Source organism: Girardinichthys multiradiatus, chromosome Y (assembly GCF_021462225.1).
Source record: "Girardinichthys multiradiatus isolate DD_20200921_A chromosome Y, DD_fGirMul_XY1, whole genome shotgun sequence".
NCBI classification, from domain to species: domain Eukaryota; kingdom Metazoa; phylum Chordata; class Actinopteri; order Cyprinodontiformes; family Goodeidae; genus Girardinichthys; species Girardinichthys multiradiatus.
The window spans coordinates 13,538,482-13,554,241 of record NC_061818.1 but is presented as its reverse complement, the minus strand read 5'-3'; the positions used below and the strand labels follow the sequence as shown (position 1 = coordinate 13,554,241).

Genomic DNA, 15,760 nt, shown 5'->3' with positions numbered 1-15,760 from the left:
ACTCATGCAGCTGAAGCAAGTGATCTGATAACTTTAATGCGTATCAAACACCTCCACAGAGATGCCTATTGTTTGCATGGATTTGTGATTGCAGGATTTAAGTTCATCCCCTTGAGGCAGGCAGACTGCAGCTTACCCATGTGTTATAATTTGCAGCAGTAAACTGACAATATGGGAAGAAATAGACACCGAAGAGTTCAACCAAAATGTTACATCCTCTTGTGGGGCTTTTTGTGTGTCTCTTGCATGCTAATATTTTTTTTACAGTGCTCCATCATTTGCGTTGTGTCATGGCTCACAGCCTTCCTCCTTTTTCCTGATAGCAACAAACCAATCCAACTTTGAAAATGGGAAAACCTGGTATCGCCTGTCAGCTCCAAGAGTGTTAGGGTGTGGTGACAGCTACAAATGCACGTCTGGTTCAGCTGAAAGCAGTCATTATTCTCCACTCATTTTATTCTTTGATAGCATTATGTATAATTTTAAAGAAGAACAAAAATATTGTATTCATAATCATAAAACCACATAAAGTATATCTGTTTTAAAATCTTTTCACAAAAGAAAATCTGAAAAGTATGGTGTACTTTTGTCTTTAGATCCTTGTAGTCAATGATTGGCAGAATTTCCTTTCAATGCAGATTTTGCTGCAAGTCCTTTGGGGTATGATGCTGAACCTCTGGCCTGGTCTCAAACAGGTTTTCTTCCACTGGCCTGGATTTAGCTCAGTCCACTTCCACTGTCCCTGCTGAAACAAGCACCATCACCGCATAATCCTGCCACCATGTTTCACATCGAGAGTAGAGTGTTCAAGGTGCTTTTCATGTGAGTCAAAATCTAAGAGATCTAAGAGATGAGATTGGTCTCATCTAACCAGAGCACCTTCTTCCATATGGTTGTTTGTGGCAAACTGCTAATGGCACATCTGACTTCCTTTTTGCCTCTGTTCCCTAAAAGCTAAGTTTGTGAGGTGGGGATTATTAGTCGTGTAGTTGACAGATGCTTTCACCTGAGCGGAGTATTTCTGGAGCTCCTCCAGACTTACCAAGGTCTTGTTTTTGCCTGACCTTTCTGTTTTGGTGGACTGTCATGTCTTGTCAGGACTGCTGTTGTACCACAGATGATGAATTGAGCAGTTCTCCATGAGATGTTCAAAGTTTTGAAGCTAGTTTTTTTTCATTTAACTAGAATGTTAATTGAAGTTCCATCTCTTTTTCAAGTGAAGATGGCCATCACCTAACCCTGCGTTCAACTTCTCCACAACGTTATCCCTGAACTGTCTAAAGTGCTCTTTGGTCTTCATGATGCTGTTTGTTTACTAAGGCTCTCAAACAAACCTTTGCAGAATAGCCCAATTTATACAGATATTAAATACACATGGACTTTGCTTACTGATTAGGATGTTGAAGATTGCTTAATTATGTCAACTGGTTGCAAAGGATTTCATTTGGGTGAATCAGATCAAATGGGGCTGAAAACTAATGCATGCCGCACTTTTCAGATGTGTGCTGGTAAAACATTTTGAAACCTTGTATATTTTCCCTTCCACCTCATATTAAAACACTACTTTGTGTTGGTCTTAGGGCTGAAAAAATTAATCGCTTATTGGAATATTATCAAATTATTTAGTAATCCACTAATCGTTAACTGGAGTATACAGACAGTACAAAATGCCATTTGTGAAAGAAGAACCCACTCAGAGCATTAAATAGGCCAACATTGTACAATATGTACATTTTTCATTTAAGATGAAAACCCTTCTTTGTCTGTAAATATGTTCTATCGAGAACTCCTCAAATAGCATAGTTTTAGCTTCCCTTGGTTCAAATTCTGTAAAACAAATCTCCTATTAAGCACCTTTTGCTATCCAATTAATAGATTACCCCAAAAAATAGTTCACAGATGAATCAGTTAGCATAATAAGTGTTAGTTGCAGCCCTAATTGGTCCATTGCATCGAATCCCAATAGATTACACTGAAATTTGTTGTGACGTGACAAACGTGGAACAGTTCACGGGGTACGAACTTGCAAATTCTCAAATCATGTCTCGACTGAATGGAGGGCCGGGGCTTTTTAAAGCCTCGCTGTCGACTTCTGTAGCAGCACCATATGGCAGCTTCGTCAGACTTCAGAGGCAAAACCCCTGGGGCAGAAATAGTGCTTTAGCCTTAGACTTTAGAAAAGGCATCTTTGCACTTTGTGCTGCACTCTGCGTTTTATGCACATACTGCGGAGGAAAAAAAAAAGAAGGCCCTTCATTTGAATCACATAGGCTGCAGTGTGAATGACTTTGTCCAGAGATTAATAGTTGCACTGAGGCAGCATGACATTATGAATAATTCCAGTTGAGAGACCCACAAATAGGACAGCAGCACAGACGCAACTCAATATGTTTCAGGTGGTCTGCGGCAGAAACGGCAGGGAGGAGGGCCTAAGAAACAGTGTCGATTGTGAAAATGCGATGCATACAGTGCACCAGACCGTGGCTGATGTGCCGGTTAACATCTTGCAGGGCTGCAGCAGCATGCTGCATGCAGAGCAACGCAATATTCTATTCAAGAAATGGTATCATCAGCTTCCTCTTTAGATCTGCTGATGCATGTGCATCATCTACATCATCTACATCACAGAATCGAAAAACACTCGAAAAATCTAGACTAGAAAAAAACTAAACTCTTTGACTGTAGTTTCTAAAATGTAGTCACTCTGCCACAAGGTATCAAATTCTTCAGCATTGCATACTGTATTACCTGGAGTACGACTCCGCTTTGTAAGTGCATCAACATCCTGCCCTGACTTTTAGGGAAACCCCTGGTTGTCAATGTTCAATGCAGTATCAATCCCTCAGTTTTCCGTTGATAAATAGGCGCCTGATAAGAATTAACTCGGAAATACCAGAACCAATGTAAATAAACTGCACTCATATGGGATTTTTTCTTCTTGCAGCAGTTTGGGTAAAAACAAAAAGAAGAAAAAGGACACCGAGGTATAGTACAATATATAATACTTTTGGACAAAATGTTGCAAATATGAATGAGAATGTTTTGAAGAGGCTTTAAAGAATTTCTTTCTGCTTGCATCTAATGTAAGCATGAGGCTGGATCTGAAATGTCTTTTATCAAGTTTTCTCCTGCTGTATGGGGCATGGAGTACACAACAGACCCACACCTGTTGCTGCACACTGCCAGTCAGCAGGCTAAATTGGGGTCTGCAACATTATTTTCTTTGTTACATGATAGACAAAATCAATATTTGGAAATATTTTGGTCGGGGACCAAAAAACAAGGGGGAATTCAAGGAAACGCTTCTAACCACACTCATCAGGGATATGCTGTTAAGCAGCAGACTGAAGGCTAGTTAAAGCAGATGGGCAATTTACTATCAGCTCACATTATTTTAAATATTATATAATGGGTATGTCATTTATAAAAAGAAAAACAGAACTATTAAAAAAATAATTTTATATTTCATAAGTCTGCGTATCAAAACCAAAATACCATATGCTATAGCTAACTGTTCTAATGAAACTCATTCCCAACCCACAAACTATCTCCAATTGTATACTAGAATAAAAGATGAGAAAAAAAAAAATTATAAATAAAGCTTTTTGGTGGTTTTTGTAATCGACAGGAGCAGGTTTCTGCCAAACAAGGAGCTGATGGTTCAAATAATAAAACTGTAATAATCAATCCTATTAGCAGTGTTATGGACAATTGTTAAATTAGTTCTTAAAGCTGCAATTTTTACTTAATGTTGTTCCATCAGAATCTTATACTAGCCAATAGCAAAGAAAAGACTAACAAATTTTTTTAATAACTGCATTTTATTAATTGAAAACACAGACGCAAATAAAAAAAAAAAAAAGCAAAGTGTCGAAAGGTAAGACGAGGAGAGAGACACAACAGTTCCTTGTTGGTGAGGGTGAAGGTGGCCTGATGTAGGAGGAAAGAATGCTGAGTTTTATCTGATGGGACATCTTTGATTATTTACATTTACTATCAATGCAGGACCAGCAGATCCTGAGCAAAGCGGGATGGGGCTCAAAGTAGCAGATCGGAGACACTGACACATCAGAGAAAGGCACTATCCAGAGAGAACAAGAAACGGAAACAAACAAAACAAGGTGAACACAAACGGTAAATAAACACGCACTGAACGCACAAAAATTTAAAGGTTCTAAAAAAACCAAAACCAAAAAAAAAAAAAAAAAGAAAGTGCTTGACCACACGGCACATTAAACACAAAAACAAATAAGTTGTTTACATTATTTCAGCTGATCTCTCAACTTTTAGCATTTGAAAAAAAAAAAAAAACAACAAAAAAAAAAAACAATCTCAGTTTTCTGCCAGCTGCAGGTCTGCACTGGCGATTACCCAAACTCAGCCCCTTTTGTTACTCGCAGGAGAGTGTCTGCTTGTGCATGCATTTAATGTATCTGAATATGACCGTTGACTACCTGTATACATCCGTGTGGACCACTCTCTAAATGAATATTGACAACACTACTACTTCAGCATGTCGTTTGAAATCCCTTGTGTGGTTCAGTTCTCAGACCGGTGCTTCCCTCATGTTTGTCGATAGGTGAAGTCAGCTACAGTCACTGCCAAAATAGCATGGTTGCCATCAGTGTGCTAAGGTAGCTGAAGGGCTTTCTCAGCACTCACGGCTCTTGTTGCTGGTCATTATTAGCTTTCTGACAAGACTGGCTCCTTCAGATAACTAACTTTACTGTACTTGCATGACAGACAAGAAATCTTCTCAAATTGGAAGCTGTGAAGCCTTAAATGTCATAATCCAAGACCCCGGAAAAATGAAAGAAAAAGTCGCCAATTATCACATTCTAGAGCTACTAGGTCTTATTCTAAACTAACAGAAAATCGAACATAATTTACAAATGGAAAACAATTTGTTTAGAGGTAAAAGAGACAAACATACAAATATATAATATATATTCTTAAAAAATGGATTCTCTCTATACTTGATTCATTTATAAAGCTGACAACTGATGTACAATGCTTACATGCCAATGGTCTTAAAACATGGAAACTAGCTGTGATGTTAAGATGGCATCACTTCTCTTTTTGTACATTATTTAAAACAGTTCCTTTTTTAATTTTTATAAATTTTTCCTTAAAACGAGTTCCGATTTACTGGTAGACAATTTGCTGACGTGATTAAAACAACATGCGGCAAAGAAGTAAAAGGAAAACGGGCAGAATGTTAAGAAGTTGAGAAGACAGAAGCAGCTGTGGGAGCGGTTCAATCATTTGGTTATCTTCACGGTTGGTACACGATGCTTTAGTTTTTTTTCCTCCATTTTGATTTCCCTCAGAGTTCAGTCCTCACTGAGGCGTTCAGCAGGGAGGTGAACTTTCTCAGCGCGGATAGAGGTTGATTGCGCTCTGCTGCCACCCACATAGCTACGCCTACGGCAGCTCTACTCCTGCTTTCTCTCTCCCTCTTTCAGTCATTTGCCTTCTTCTTCTTCTTTTATGTCACTGGGGTGGGGGTGGGGGGGATGACCCAGAGAGGTAAGGGGTTGGTTGTAGATTGGATGGCGGGGAGGATGAGGTCAAGAACAATTGTGATAATGATGGTGGTGATGGTTGCTGTTGTGTTGGTCTGAATTTCTTTCTTTTTTTTTGTTTACATGTTCCGATTAACAGGAGTGACGTAGTTGCGAGGGAACATGCCCGTTTGGCCGTGGCAGCCTCCTTTCCACCAGTTGGGGTCAGAGTTGTCCAGGACTTGGATGAAGTCACCGCGTCTGAAACCCAACTCTCCTTCCTCCTGGGGGTCAAAGTCAAAGAGCGCTTGCACATATGTAGGGTGCTGAAGGGGAAGAAAAAGAGATTGTGAGAAGGTTGAGCAGGAAGCAAACTCAACATAACTAATTCTGTAGTAAAAATATTCCATATTTAGCAGGGTTAAGTCTAAACAATAATTTTCACGTCAAAAGGAGAAAAAAAATCTGTTGCTGCACAAAAGAAATAGTCTACCCATCGCTGTTAACAAACTCGGCAAAAAATGATCCCATGACAAATTATTTCAAAAGTTCTTCCACCTTTAATCTGTCATATAGCCTTTACAATTATACTGAAGAACAAACTAATCTGCTAGAAGGAAAATAATAATAATAAAAAATAATAAAAGGTGCAGTAACCCGGTGGCATAAGAGCGCATATTGTCGTTATAATGCTTTGTTAAAGTCTGCCAGTATCCATCATCCTGACTTGGTCATATCTGCCCACTCTGCCTGGCAGAAGTGCTCTAATCTATCAGATAGTGAAGACCTCTCTTGTTGATTGGGATGTATGTTTGGGTTGTGATGGTGAAAATATAATCCCTCTTGATTGTCAAAACAGACAACCTGAGGCTTTTGGGCCAAAAATATCTGGTATTTGAAACTGTTCATGATTTCATCCACTTCAACACAAAGTCTGAAAAAGAGGGAATCCCAGAGCATGACGCTGCCTCCACATTTTACTGAGGGTGTTTTGTTGTCCTGCTGAACTTAAACGTTGGTTCTATCAGACGATAACATTCAATGCTTAGAATGGTTTGGGGGAATCTAGCCCAGCCTGGATGTTTGTTTTAACTAGAAATCCCTGCGGCTCCTTTAGTGTTACATGAAGGCTAGAGTCAGGATTTCTGCACTGTTATTTAATCGTTTATAATGAAACATCCAGTTTTAGTAACGTCGCTGTTGCTCAATATGCAAGTCAGTGGAAAATCCTACCAGTTTATCAGAATGACTAATGACAGCTGTGGATCCAAAAAAAGACTCTCAATCAAGAGTTGATTCAATAAAGTATTCCAGCGTAAGCATGGTTATACAACCAGGGGATTGCAGCTAGTTTTGCTTTTTTACCTTTCGAATTTTTATATCCAGTTTTTAACAATTGTTAAAAACTGTAAGTCGTTTTGTTAAAAAAAATAATAACTTTTCCTGTCATACACACAATACCTTGTAGTTCCTCTCCAGACCATCTCACACACACTTGCTCTCTCTCAATCTTTCCCTTCGTCTCACCTCCAGCATCACTTCTTCTGAGTGGTTTTGGTTGTTATCTCTCTGCCTTCCCCTGCTGCTGTCCCTCAACCTTGCAGCTGCAACCTAACCACAGCTTGAATTTAAGGGTATTTTCTGCCCGCCTTTCACTGTAGTTCATCTTGAAACTGTAGAGGTGGAGTTAAAGCTGTGCAGTATTTGTATTCATGGAATACAAATAACCATAGCTAACACTAACATTAGTAAGAGCAGACTGTGGAATAGAGGAAGTTATTGTGTTCGTAAATCTGCAATATTTTCCAAATCTGATGCTGAAGAATTTCCAGGAAGAAAGCTGAAAATAAAAAATGTGAACTCGCATACTTCATCAATTAGATAGCACTGATCCCTTTGATAACTGACTAGGCATCTCACATGAGTACGATAAATCTAATTGTTGAGTTGTCTACAGTTGCCTTTAGAACAGGTGCATGTTGTTGTTTGCAGCTGCTAGCGTTTTGTAGCTTGTGGTATGTGCAGAACATGACTGAGGTTCAATATGCTGCACAGAAGATACCTTTTCATGTTTATAGGAGGCTCGGCCCTTATAAGTAATCGTAGGCCTGTCTGTCTGGTAAACCATAGCACGTACTACATCTACAACATTCATAACCACTAAAGCGCTTTGAAATGTAAAAAAAATAATACATGGTTTGTAAATGTTTTCACAAATAAAAACCTGAGAAGTGTGGCAGGCATTTGTATTTAAACATATAGTTTTAATAGAAGAGTAGCAAGAAGAAAATCACTGCTGAAAGAAAGCCATAAGCAGACTGGTTTACAGTGTGTTGCAAGCCATGTTGAGTGTAAATCTGAAAAGGATGAAACAGAAACTGTTCTTTTACTCTTACATGCAAATACATTATATATTCTATACATTCAGTATGAGGAGACCATCCCCACCACTAAACATGTCGGTGGCAGCATCATGCTGTGGGGATAGGAAGACAGATGAAGCTGAATATAGGCTCTCTAATCATGAAAGAACACCTAGTGGAGGCTGCAAAAAACCTGAAACTGGGGCAGAGGTTCACGCTCCAGACAGACAACACCAAACATTGAGCCAAAATGAAAACAAAATGGTTTAGATCAAAACACGTCTTACAATGGTGCAATTAAAGTGTTAAGTGCCACACTTTTCAGATTTTTTATTTGTACAACATATTGAAAACCTACGTTTCATTTTCCTTCCACATCATAATTCAGCACCACTCTGTGTTGGTCCAGAACATAAAATACCTTCAAGTTCTTGGCTTTAAAATGACAAAATGTGAGAAGTTCAAGGGGTATGAATACTTTTGCAAAGCAAATGTCAAAAGAAAAAGTGCCAAGTTTACTAAAAGCATCAACCGCAGGCAAGTACAGATCTGACTATTTACTGTGCAAAGTTTTTAACATGCATAATGAACTCTAGAAACACCTTCCCAAGTTGACTAAATAAAATGACCTAATCTTGTTTCAGTCACTGTATAAGAGCTGCCTCGAGCCAAGACTAAGGGGCTACGCATCCCTAGGGTGTCACCTCTTACCTGGGTGATCTGCTCTATGTCTCGCAGGAAGATTTGCTGATTGCGGGAAACCGAAGTTGTGCGGTGGTAATCCACCAGCTCATTAAGAGAGTTGAACTTCACCACCCAAAGGAAATACTTCCCAGCCCCATCACGAAGGACCTTGAAATGCTGGACATCATTTCCAAACCTAGAACAGATAACGGTAGGAAACTATGAGCGGTGGAAGCTTGAAAAAAACCCAGAGCAATTAAAGAAAAAAAAAAAAAAAAAAAAAAAAAACTCATTTCCCACAGAGGCAGAGCAGAAAGACTACAGTTTGCTACAAAGTGACTTTTTATATGCGCTGTCTAAATGGTTGGAAAACTGTCTGAAAGTAATTAGGATTCTTATCTTGGCATCAGCTTTACATTTACATTGCTAAAAGAAAAGAGATAAGAGGAAATGAGCTAACACGCAAAGAATGACAGCGTTTTACACCCATCACAAATCAAAGAGAGGTTAGTGACAACATGGCAGCGCTGCAGTTTCACCACATTAGGGAAGTGACTTTGCGGAAGACTCAGTCATGCTATGTATGGAAGCTCATAACATGTAGACTGATATAAGGAGAACATCAAGCCGAGTTCAGAGGAAACTGAAGCTGACTCATATCTGCCATGGGTTTGTGACATCTGACATGTTCTACTCACTTCACAGAAAGGGAGAAGTCTCCTGGTGCACTCTCGCTCTCTCTAATGAGAAAAGCCCCATCATGCCTCTGTTTGTTTAGCATCTCCTCTGCTTTGGCACGGGGAATCTTCCCGAAGAACCACCTGCGGAAGCAAACACAAGAAATGGGTGCAACTGTGAGCTTTAATGTAGACGTTGGATTGCTCACAAACACAGAGAGATGAGGGTTCAGGTCAACCTTGTCAGAAAGAAAACAGAAGTAAATACAACAAGAGTAAACAAATGCCTCAAATGCTGCTGGTCAACAGGTATGAAGACAGTAAACAGCAGTTTAAACCAAACATGAAACTAGCTCTATAAGAATAATAATAATAAAAATGAAGGAGCTAACATTCAAACAGGAAACATTGATTTCCGTTTGCATTTATTGGGCCTGATGTCAGAGCTCATAGTTAGCGGTGGTTCTCCTCTAGACTCCACTATAGGAGCTACCGCTGGCATCAACAATTTTTCTTTAACATAGAACGTACTTCTGAGCAGTGCTTCAGTGCTTTTTTGTCTGTGCATGTGTCTGCTCTGGCCTCCTAAACTCCCAGTCATGCCCAGTATGAGAGATTGCTGTACAGTTAACAACTCGATGTCATCAACTGTCCCTACAAGCCCTTTCAGGGGTTGCTGCTGTCAGTCATTTGATGATACCAACTGTTTCCTGAGATAGAAAACTTTTTTTACTAATAGGCATAATAAACAGAACTTGACTGTACCGTTTTCATAACTGTTTGGAATCTATGTAACTGGTTTAGAATCTGTCTATAAGGGAATCAGTGCTCTATCGACAAACAGAACTGAACTGAACTGAACTGTGGTCGCTGCTTCTTAAGATGTTTGCCATCAAATCGCAAGAATCACTGTTTTCCACCTGTATGAATGATGTGCAGTTCTGTTTGAAACCAGGACCGACTGGTCCAATGGAACCGAACTGTCCTTTAGCACAACCACAGCTAGACTAGTTATGTAACTATAAATGCAAAGCTGCTCTAAGTTGTATAGCTACCCAGATTTAAAATGGAAGTTTCAAAGTCCAGAATGAAGCAAGCAATAGAAATAATACGTTTAGGTTTAAATCTGGGTTTAAGTCATTAAAAGTTGTGTTAAATAACTTCAATCTGCTTTTTGATTAACAGCTAAGGCAAATCATGTTGAATCTTTAACCTTGTGCAAACAATTAGAAGCAGTAAAGTCATCCTAAAGATAGGATCTTGGCTACTTCAAACTTTGTTGGGAATCGGTAATAAAATGGCCAACTCTTAACCCACTTTGAATCTCAGCTCGGCAGGACAGAAAATCTGCACAACGCGTCTCTTTCCCTGTTAGATCAGCCTGATAGCAGAGCAATTCATGCACCCAAATAAAAAAAAAAAGGAAAACTGGAAATAAAATGAGCAACAGACATGTCTACTGTTGTGGAAACATGCATGTGTAACCATGAGTCACAGAACGCAATCATTGTTGAACAAGGTCAAAGATCTGTCTACAAGCAGACATGACTGATTGGGTACTGAACCACACCATTGTGCTTCGTTACACAGCAAAGCAGTGTAGGCCCGTCTGTTGGGAGGTGTGGAAGCCTGGTACGTTTGTAGCAGATTGTTAATATTACAGCAATACATTCTATTCAGCAGATTTAAAGCTCACAATAAAACTACATTATACTAAAAATGAAAGTTAAAATTCACCAGATTCAACTCTCAAGTTTTGCTTTTTGCACATATTTTTTAATCTAAGCAGTAACGCTACCAAATGGCAAAAAGGAGGCCTTGGTTGAGAGAAAGCCATAAGAAGTTCAGCCTGCAGTTAGCTCCGAGCCACGTGGGCTATGACATAAAAACTGGATGTTTTTTGGCTGACATGAAAAAGGCTTCGTGTGGTGAATATGTTCACTGTAAAACATGGTGGTAGCAGCATCATGCTGTGCCACAACGCTTTTCCTGATTAAGAACAGGGAAGTTGGTCAGAGTCGATGTTCTCAACATAGGACATACTAGAAGACAACCTCCTCCAGGCTGAAAAAGACTTCTGACTGGGGTAGAGGTTAACCTTCGAGCAGAACAACCCAAAACATACAGCCAGAGCTTTAACAGCATGGTTTGCTTTTATAGCATGATGTGTCCTAGAATAGCCTAGTTTACACGTAAATCCAACTGAGAAAGTTGATGTTTACCAGGTGCTCACCATCCAGTTGGACCAGACACAAGCTGTTTTTCAAAAACTGAATGAGCTAAACTTTCATTGTCTGGATGTGTAAAGCTGGTACAGATGTAGTGTAAATGATTAGCAGCTGTAAATGCAGCAGAAGGTCAGGGAACACAAATTCACAACACATCAGATTTTCTTAGTAAAAACCTTTAAGACACAACAAATGTTATCAACTAAGGCTTCTTTAACACACCAAAATATATTAAAACTTGTGGTCGTTAATAGGCACCTCAAGCAATACTATGGTTCTAAAAAGCTACGGTTTCAAAACCATTACAATTTCCCACCATAAGGCTCCTGCTGCTTAAAGCTCCTCTAATAAAATGCCAGAGAAAGCTTTGGACTGAACAGAGTTGGGAGTGAAGTGGCTCCTCCCTTTCCTGTTCGCTCTACCACAATCATCAGTCACATTTCTCTTATTTAAAAGAAAGACAGCCGACTGCTTAGAAAATTATGGGCTGGAATTTAAATGTTGCCACCGTTATTGTTATCAACATAAAGTTGGCCTGTTAAAACAGTGTGTCTGTTAACCAGAGTGCAAACTGGATTACCTCAGCTCAGCTACTGAGATAACATGAGTTTTCAATGCTACTCCATGATGAGCAGAACAGCAGTAAGGGACAATATTCTGCAGAATGAGTAACAGATTTTTATTTAACTATTTCTACTAACTTCAGCAGAAGTTCAGAAACTGACTTAAACTTTATGCAACCACTTGTGACTGAAGGGGCTTTTTATTCTTGATTTTCCTAAAAATTTTTAGTTGGAACTTTGCTTTTCCTTTACCATCAGGAGTACATGAAACTCAACACTCTCAGCTGTGTAAAATAAAAAGAAACAAATATAGACAGATTATATCTGTGATATAATTTAGCAGCAGCAATTTATCAATTGTTGCTTTTTTCTGTTAAACATTTTTGATTACGGCTTATATTTTTGTTTTAAATGTTTGTGTCAATACTGTGAATCTTGTAGCAGCCCCTGCCTAGTTCTAATGTTGGTATGGATCCATTCGAAGCACTGTTGATGCTCACCGCAGCTCCAGTTATTATAACTAGAGATGTTTACGAGAAATCAACAGTATTTGTGCAGAAACCAACCGACGTGTGGCACAGATGAACTTTGTTGTTAAATGATCCACGGATCATCTTACTGTAGAGAACAAATGGGTTGTGGCCCAAATGTTTTACTGCAAAATGTTAGGAGGACAACTGCCCACCAGCACCAACGAAGAGAGGTAAATAAAACGAGAAACGATACGCCCAGTAGAGTGAGAACCATCCGACCAAAGAGTTACTTCTGACTGCACCACAGCAATGATGCAGTGAGGTCAATATTCAATTAAGTATAAGAGGCTCTGGGCACATTATTAAAGAGAGAGGTAATCTGGCACTGAACGTGGGTCCAGGGGGAAAGACTTCCAAGGATCCTGCCAAGATTCATCTGAAGAGGTTGGATAGAAACTGTATGTCACATGCAACTGGTTCTTAGTTCCAAACCTATTGCTTTTAGGAACATATGCTGTATGCATTTGTGTGATGACTGACGTATTCCTAATCTAGTTTGGAGCCTCGTTTGTTCACATTCTCAGAAACACTAAGACTGCACAGAATACAAAATGCATTTAACAGCTTAGACCAGTATAGCAGCAAATGTCTTGATTTGAAGGATACTACACCGGATTCGCTAAATCTATACAATGTGTAGTTTGACCCTTTGGTTTGCTCTTTGAAGTAATTCTTCTATAATTGCCACAGTCATCATTTCTGCAGCATCTCCAAGCAGCCAGGCATGCAGGTGAAGACTGTCGAAGAGCGACGACGTCAAACACAGGACATCGTACCGTGGCATTGATGCAGCAGGTTCCATATGATGAAAATGTATTAACTTGTCCGCCAAGTAGGAGGAAGGTATGACAACTGCTGGTCAAGAGGCAGTAGCTTGGAGATCTAACAGACTCTTAAAAACACTCACAGCGTTTTTACAATACTACTATTGCTGTGTTTAACTGTTATCCAAGCATTAAACTTTATGGAGCGGTAGAAAAACTACAGCACTACTCTGACAAGAAAAAAGGCACCATGCCACTTATAAGCCAATAAAAGGGAACATTTTCTTCTCCACTTCACACAATCCACAATCACTTAACCTTCAGCTTCCAAAGACTAATTGGGACATGAAGCAGGGCTGGACTTCATTTTTGGCTTCATTTATTCAAAGTGACATATCTGGAATCATACTCATCATCATTAATATTGAATAGAAATGTCCATAGCTACCCATCTGCATCTCTTCTGGTCAGACTGGTGGGTGAAAGGCAGCAGCATGGCGACAATGGAACAAATCAAGCCACCCAACAACAATTATAACGTTCAGAGTCAGAGATGATACATTCATAGATGCGAAGGTAAAAATAACTGTTAAACAACCGGGACTTTTTTCACCGAGTCATCCAAGAGGGAAGAGATGTCAGCTGTGTGTCAACTAAATAGCTCAGGCTTTGTGAAAACTACAGTTTGGCTGATAACCGGATCTTACAAACGGACAGAGAGGAGTTAGAAGCCTCAGGAGATCGAAGACGTCCTCTCTGCCGGGGCAAAGAAACGTACGGCGACGCCAAGACACCAAACACAGCATGTTATCTCTGTGTGGCTGACAAATGAGGCGCAGTGTTGGCCTTTAGTTCATTAAGAAAAGATTATCAACAGAGAAATGGATTGGGTGAAGAACCTTATTAATGCTCTCGACAAAGAGTGAGTAGTTTGGGTGCTTTGCAAAACATTTTATTCTGATATCTGTGTTGCTGTTTTTTACAACTATGTCCAACTTCATCTGGAGCATCAGTTGTATTTAATATAAATATTAATTATTCATAAAATTTTCTGAACACTTTGTGGTGTACTTATTTTAAACCTAAACAAGTGCTTTTTCCCACATATAGCTGCAGGCGTTAAAAGGCTCAGATTTAGCGTCAGAGGACACACTCTCAGGTCAGCCGCTGTTTTTTTTTTTTTTTTGCAAATACGTTCGCTAGGCTAATCTACTATTTGAAGAATGAGCAGACAGATTGTATCCTACCTTTTCTTTAGGAGGAATCTCACTGGCTGAATGACATTTTTACTGTTAGATTATATGAGATGACTGCTGTAAAGTTTGTTGCATTTATCTGTGGTTGGATGGAGGGTCAAATTCTGACTCACCGTTATCCAGCACATCATAGAGTCGAACTTTAAAAAAAACAAATCGTCAATAAAAGATGGATCACAACCATACTTAATACTTACGGATGGGCTTTCATCTCTATGTAATTCTTGGGAATGAATCCGTCTTTTCCATTTAGTTCTGCCTTGTACCAGTTCTGATCGCACTCTTCATTTAACACCTAGAAGCGCAGAGAGAGAAAAAGGACGTGTCAGCCCAACTAGATACAGAAAAAAAAATGAAAATATTGAAATATTTCAGAATTTATCGTTGTTTTTAAAGACAGAATTAAATACGTCACAAAAATATGTCAAGTGCTTTTGAATTGGTAAAAGAATAAAGGTAGAAAGATTTGAGACTAGACTAGAGGGCAAATACATTGGAACTGATCAATGAGCCACAGGCGTATATGAAGGCTGCAGAGCAGAGGTGCATCTTTCAGATCGAGGTCAGTAAATGGGCCACTCGATGAGCGTATGTGAGGGAGGTTTCCTTAACAGTTGCAGATGACAAACAAAAAGGTCCCATTTTACAACTTTTGTAAATTAAAAAAAGAAAACAACCCTATGAAACAAAGGAGATGATTTATATTAGAGCAAAATAATGTTTTATTGTTTCTTTACAGGGCTGCACGGTGGCACAGTTGGTAGCACTGTTGCCTTGCAGCAAGAAGGTTCTGGGTTCGATTCCCGGCCAGGGGTCTTTCTGCATGGAGTTTGCATGTTCTTCCCGTGCATGCGTGGGTTCTCACCGGGTACTCCGGCTTCCTCCCACAGTCCAAAGACATTCCTGTTAGGTTAATTGGTCTCTCTAAATTGACCGTAGGTGTATGAATGAGTGTGTGCATGGTTGTTTGTGTGTTGCCCTGTGATGGACTGGCGACCTGTCCAGGGTGTGCCCCGCCTCTCGACCATAGACTGCTGGAGATAGGCACCAGCTCCCCCGCGACCCACTATGGAATAAGCGGTAGAAAATGACTGACTGTTTCTTTACAATTGTGGGTGTTTTCAAGGGTGACAAAGCAAAGCACAGTCATGCAGCCTCAATTATGAAAGACTCTATAAAAGAAGTCAA

At 39.6% G+C, this 15,760-nt stretch overlaps 1 protein-coding gene across 1 annotated transcript in view; it reads right to left on the bottom strand.

Annotated features, from left to right (window-relative positions):
- Positions 1 to 5,486: 5,486 nt before the first annotated feature.
- LOC124863971 (growth factor receptor-bound protein 2) overlaps positions 5,487 to 15,760 on the bottom strand; it is a 30,154-nt gene continuing 19,880 nt past the window's right edge. Inside the window, exons 2-5 of the mRNA XM_047358565.1 lie at positions 14,770 to 14,867; positions 9,250 to 9,372; positions 8,579 to 8,747; positions 5,487 to 5,830 (exon numbers count right to left, since the gene is read on the bottom strand). Of these exons, the coding sequence (XP_047214521.1) occupies positions 5,645 to 5,830; positions 8,579 to 8,747; positions 9,250 to 9,372; positions 14,770 to 14,867 (576 nt within the window). The 3' untranslated portion in view covers positions 5,487 to 5,644. The remainder of the gene's footprint in view (positions 5,831 to 8,578; positions 8,748 to 9,249; positions 9,373 to 14,769; positions 14,868 to 15,760) is intronic.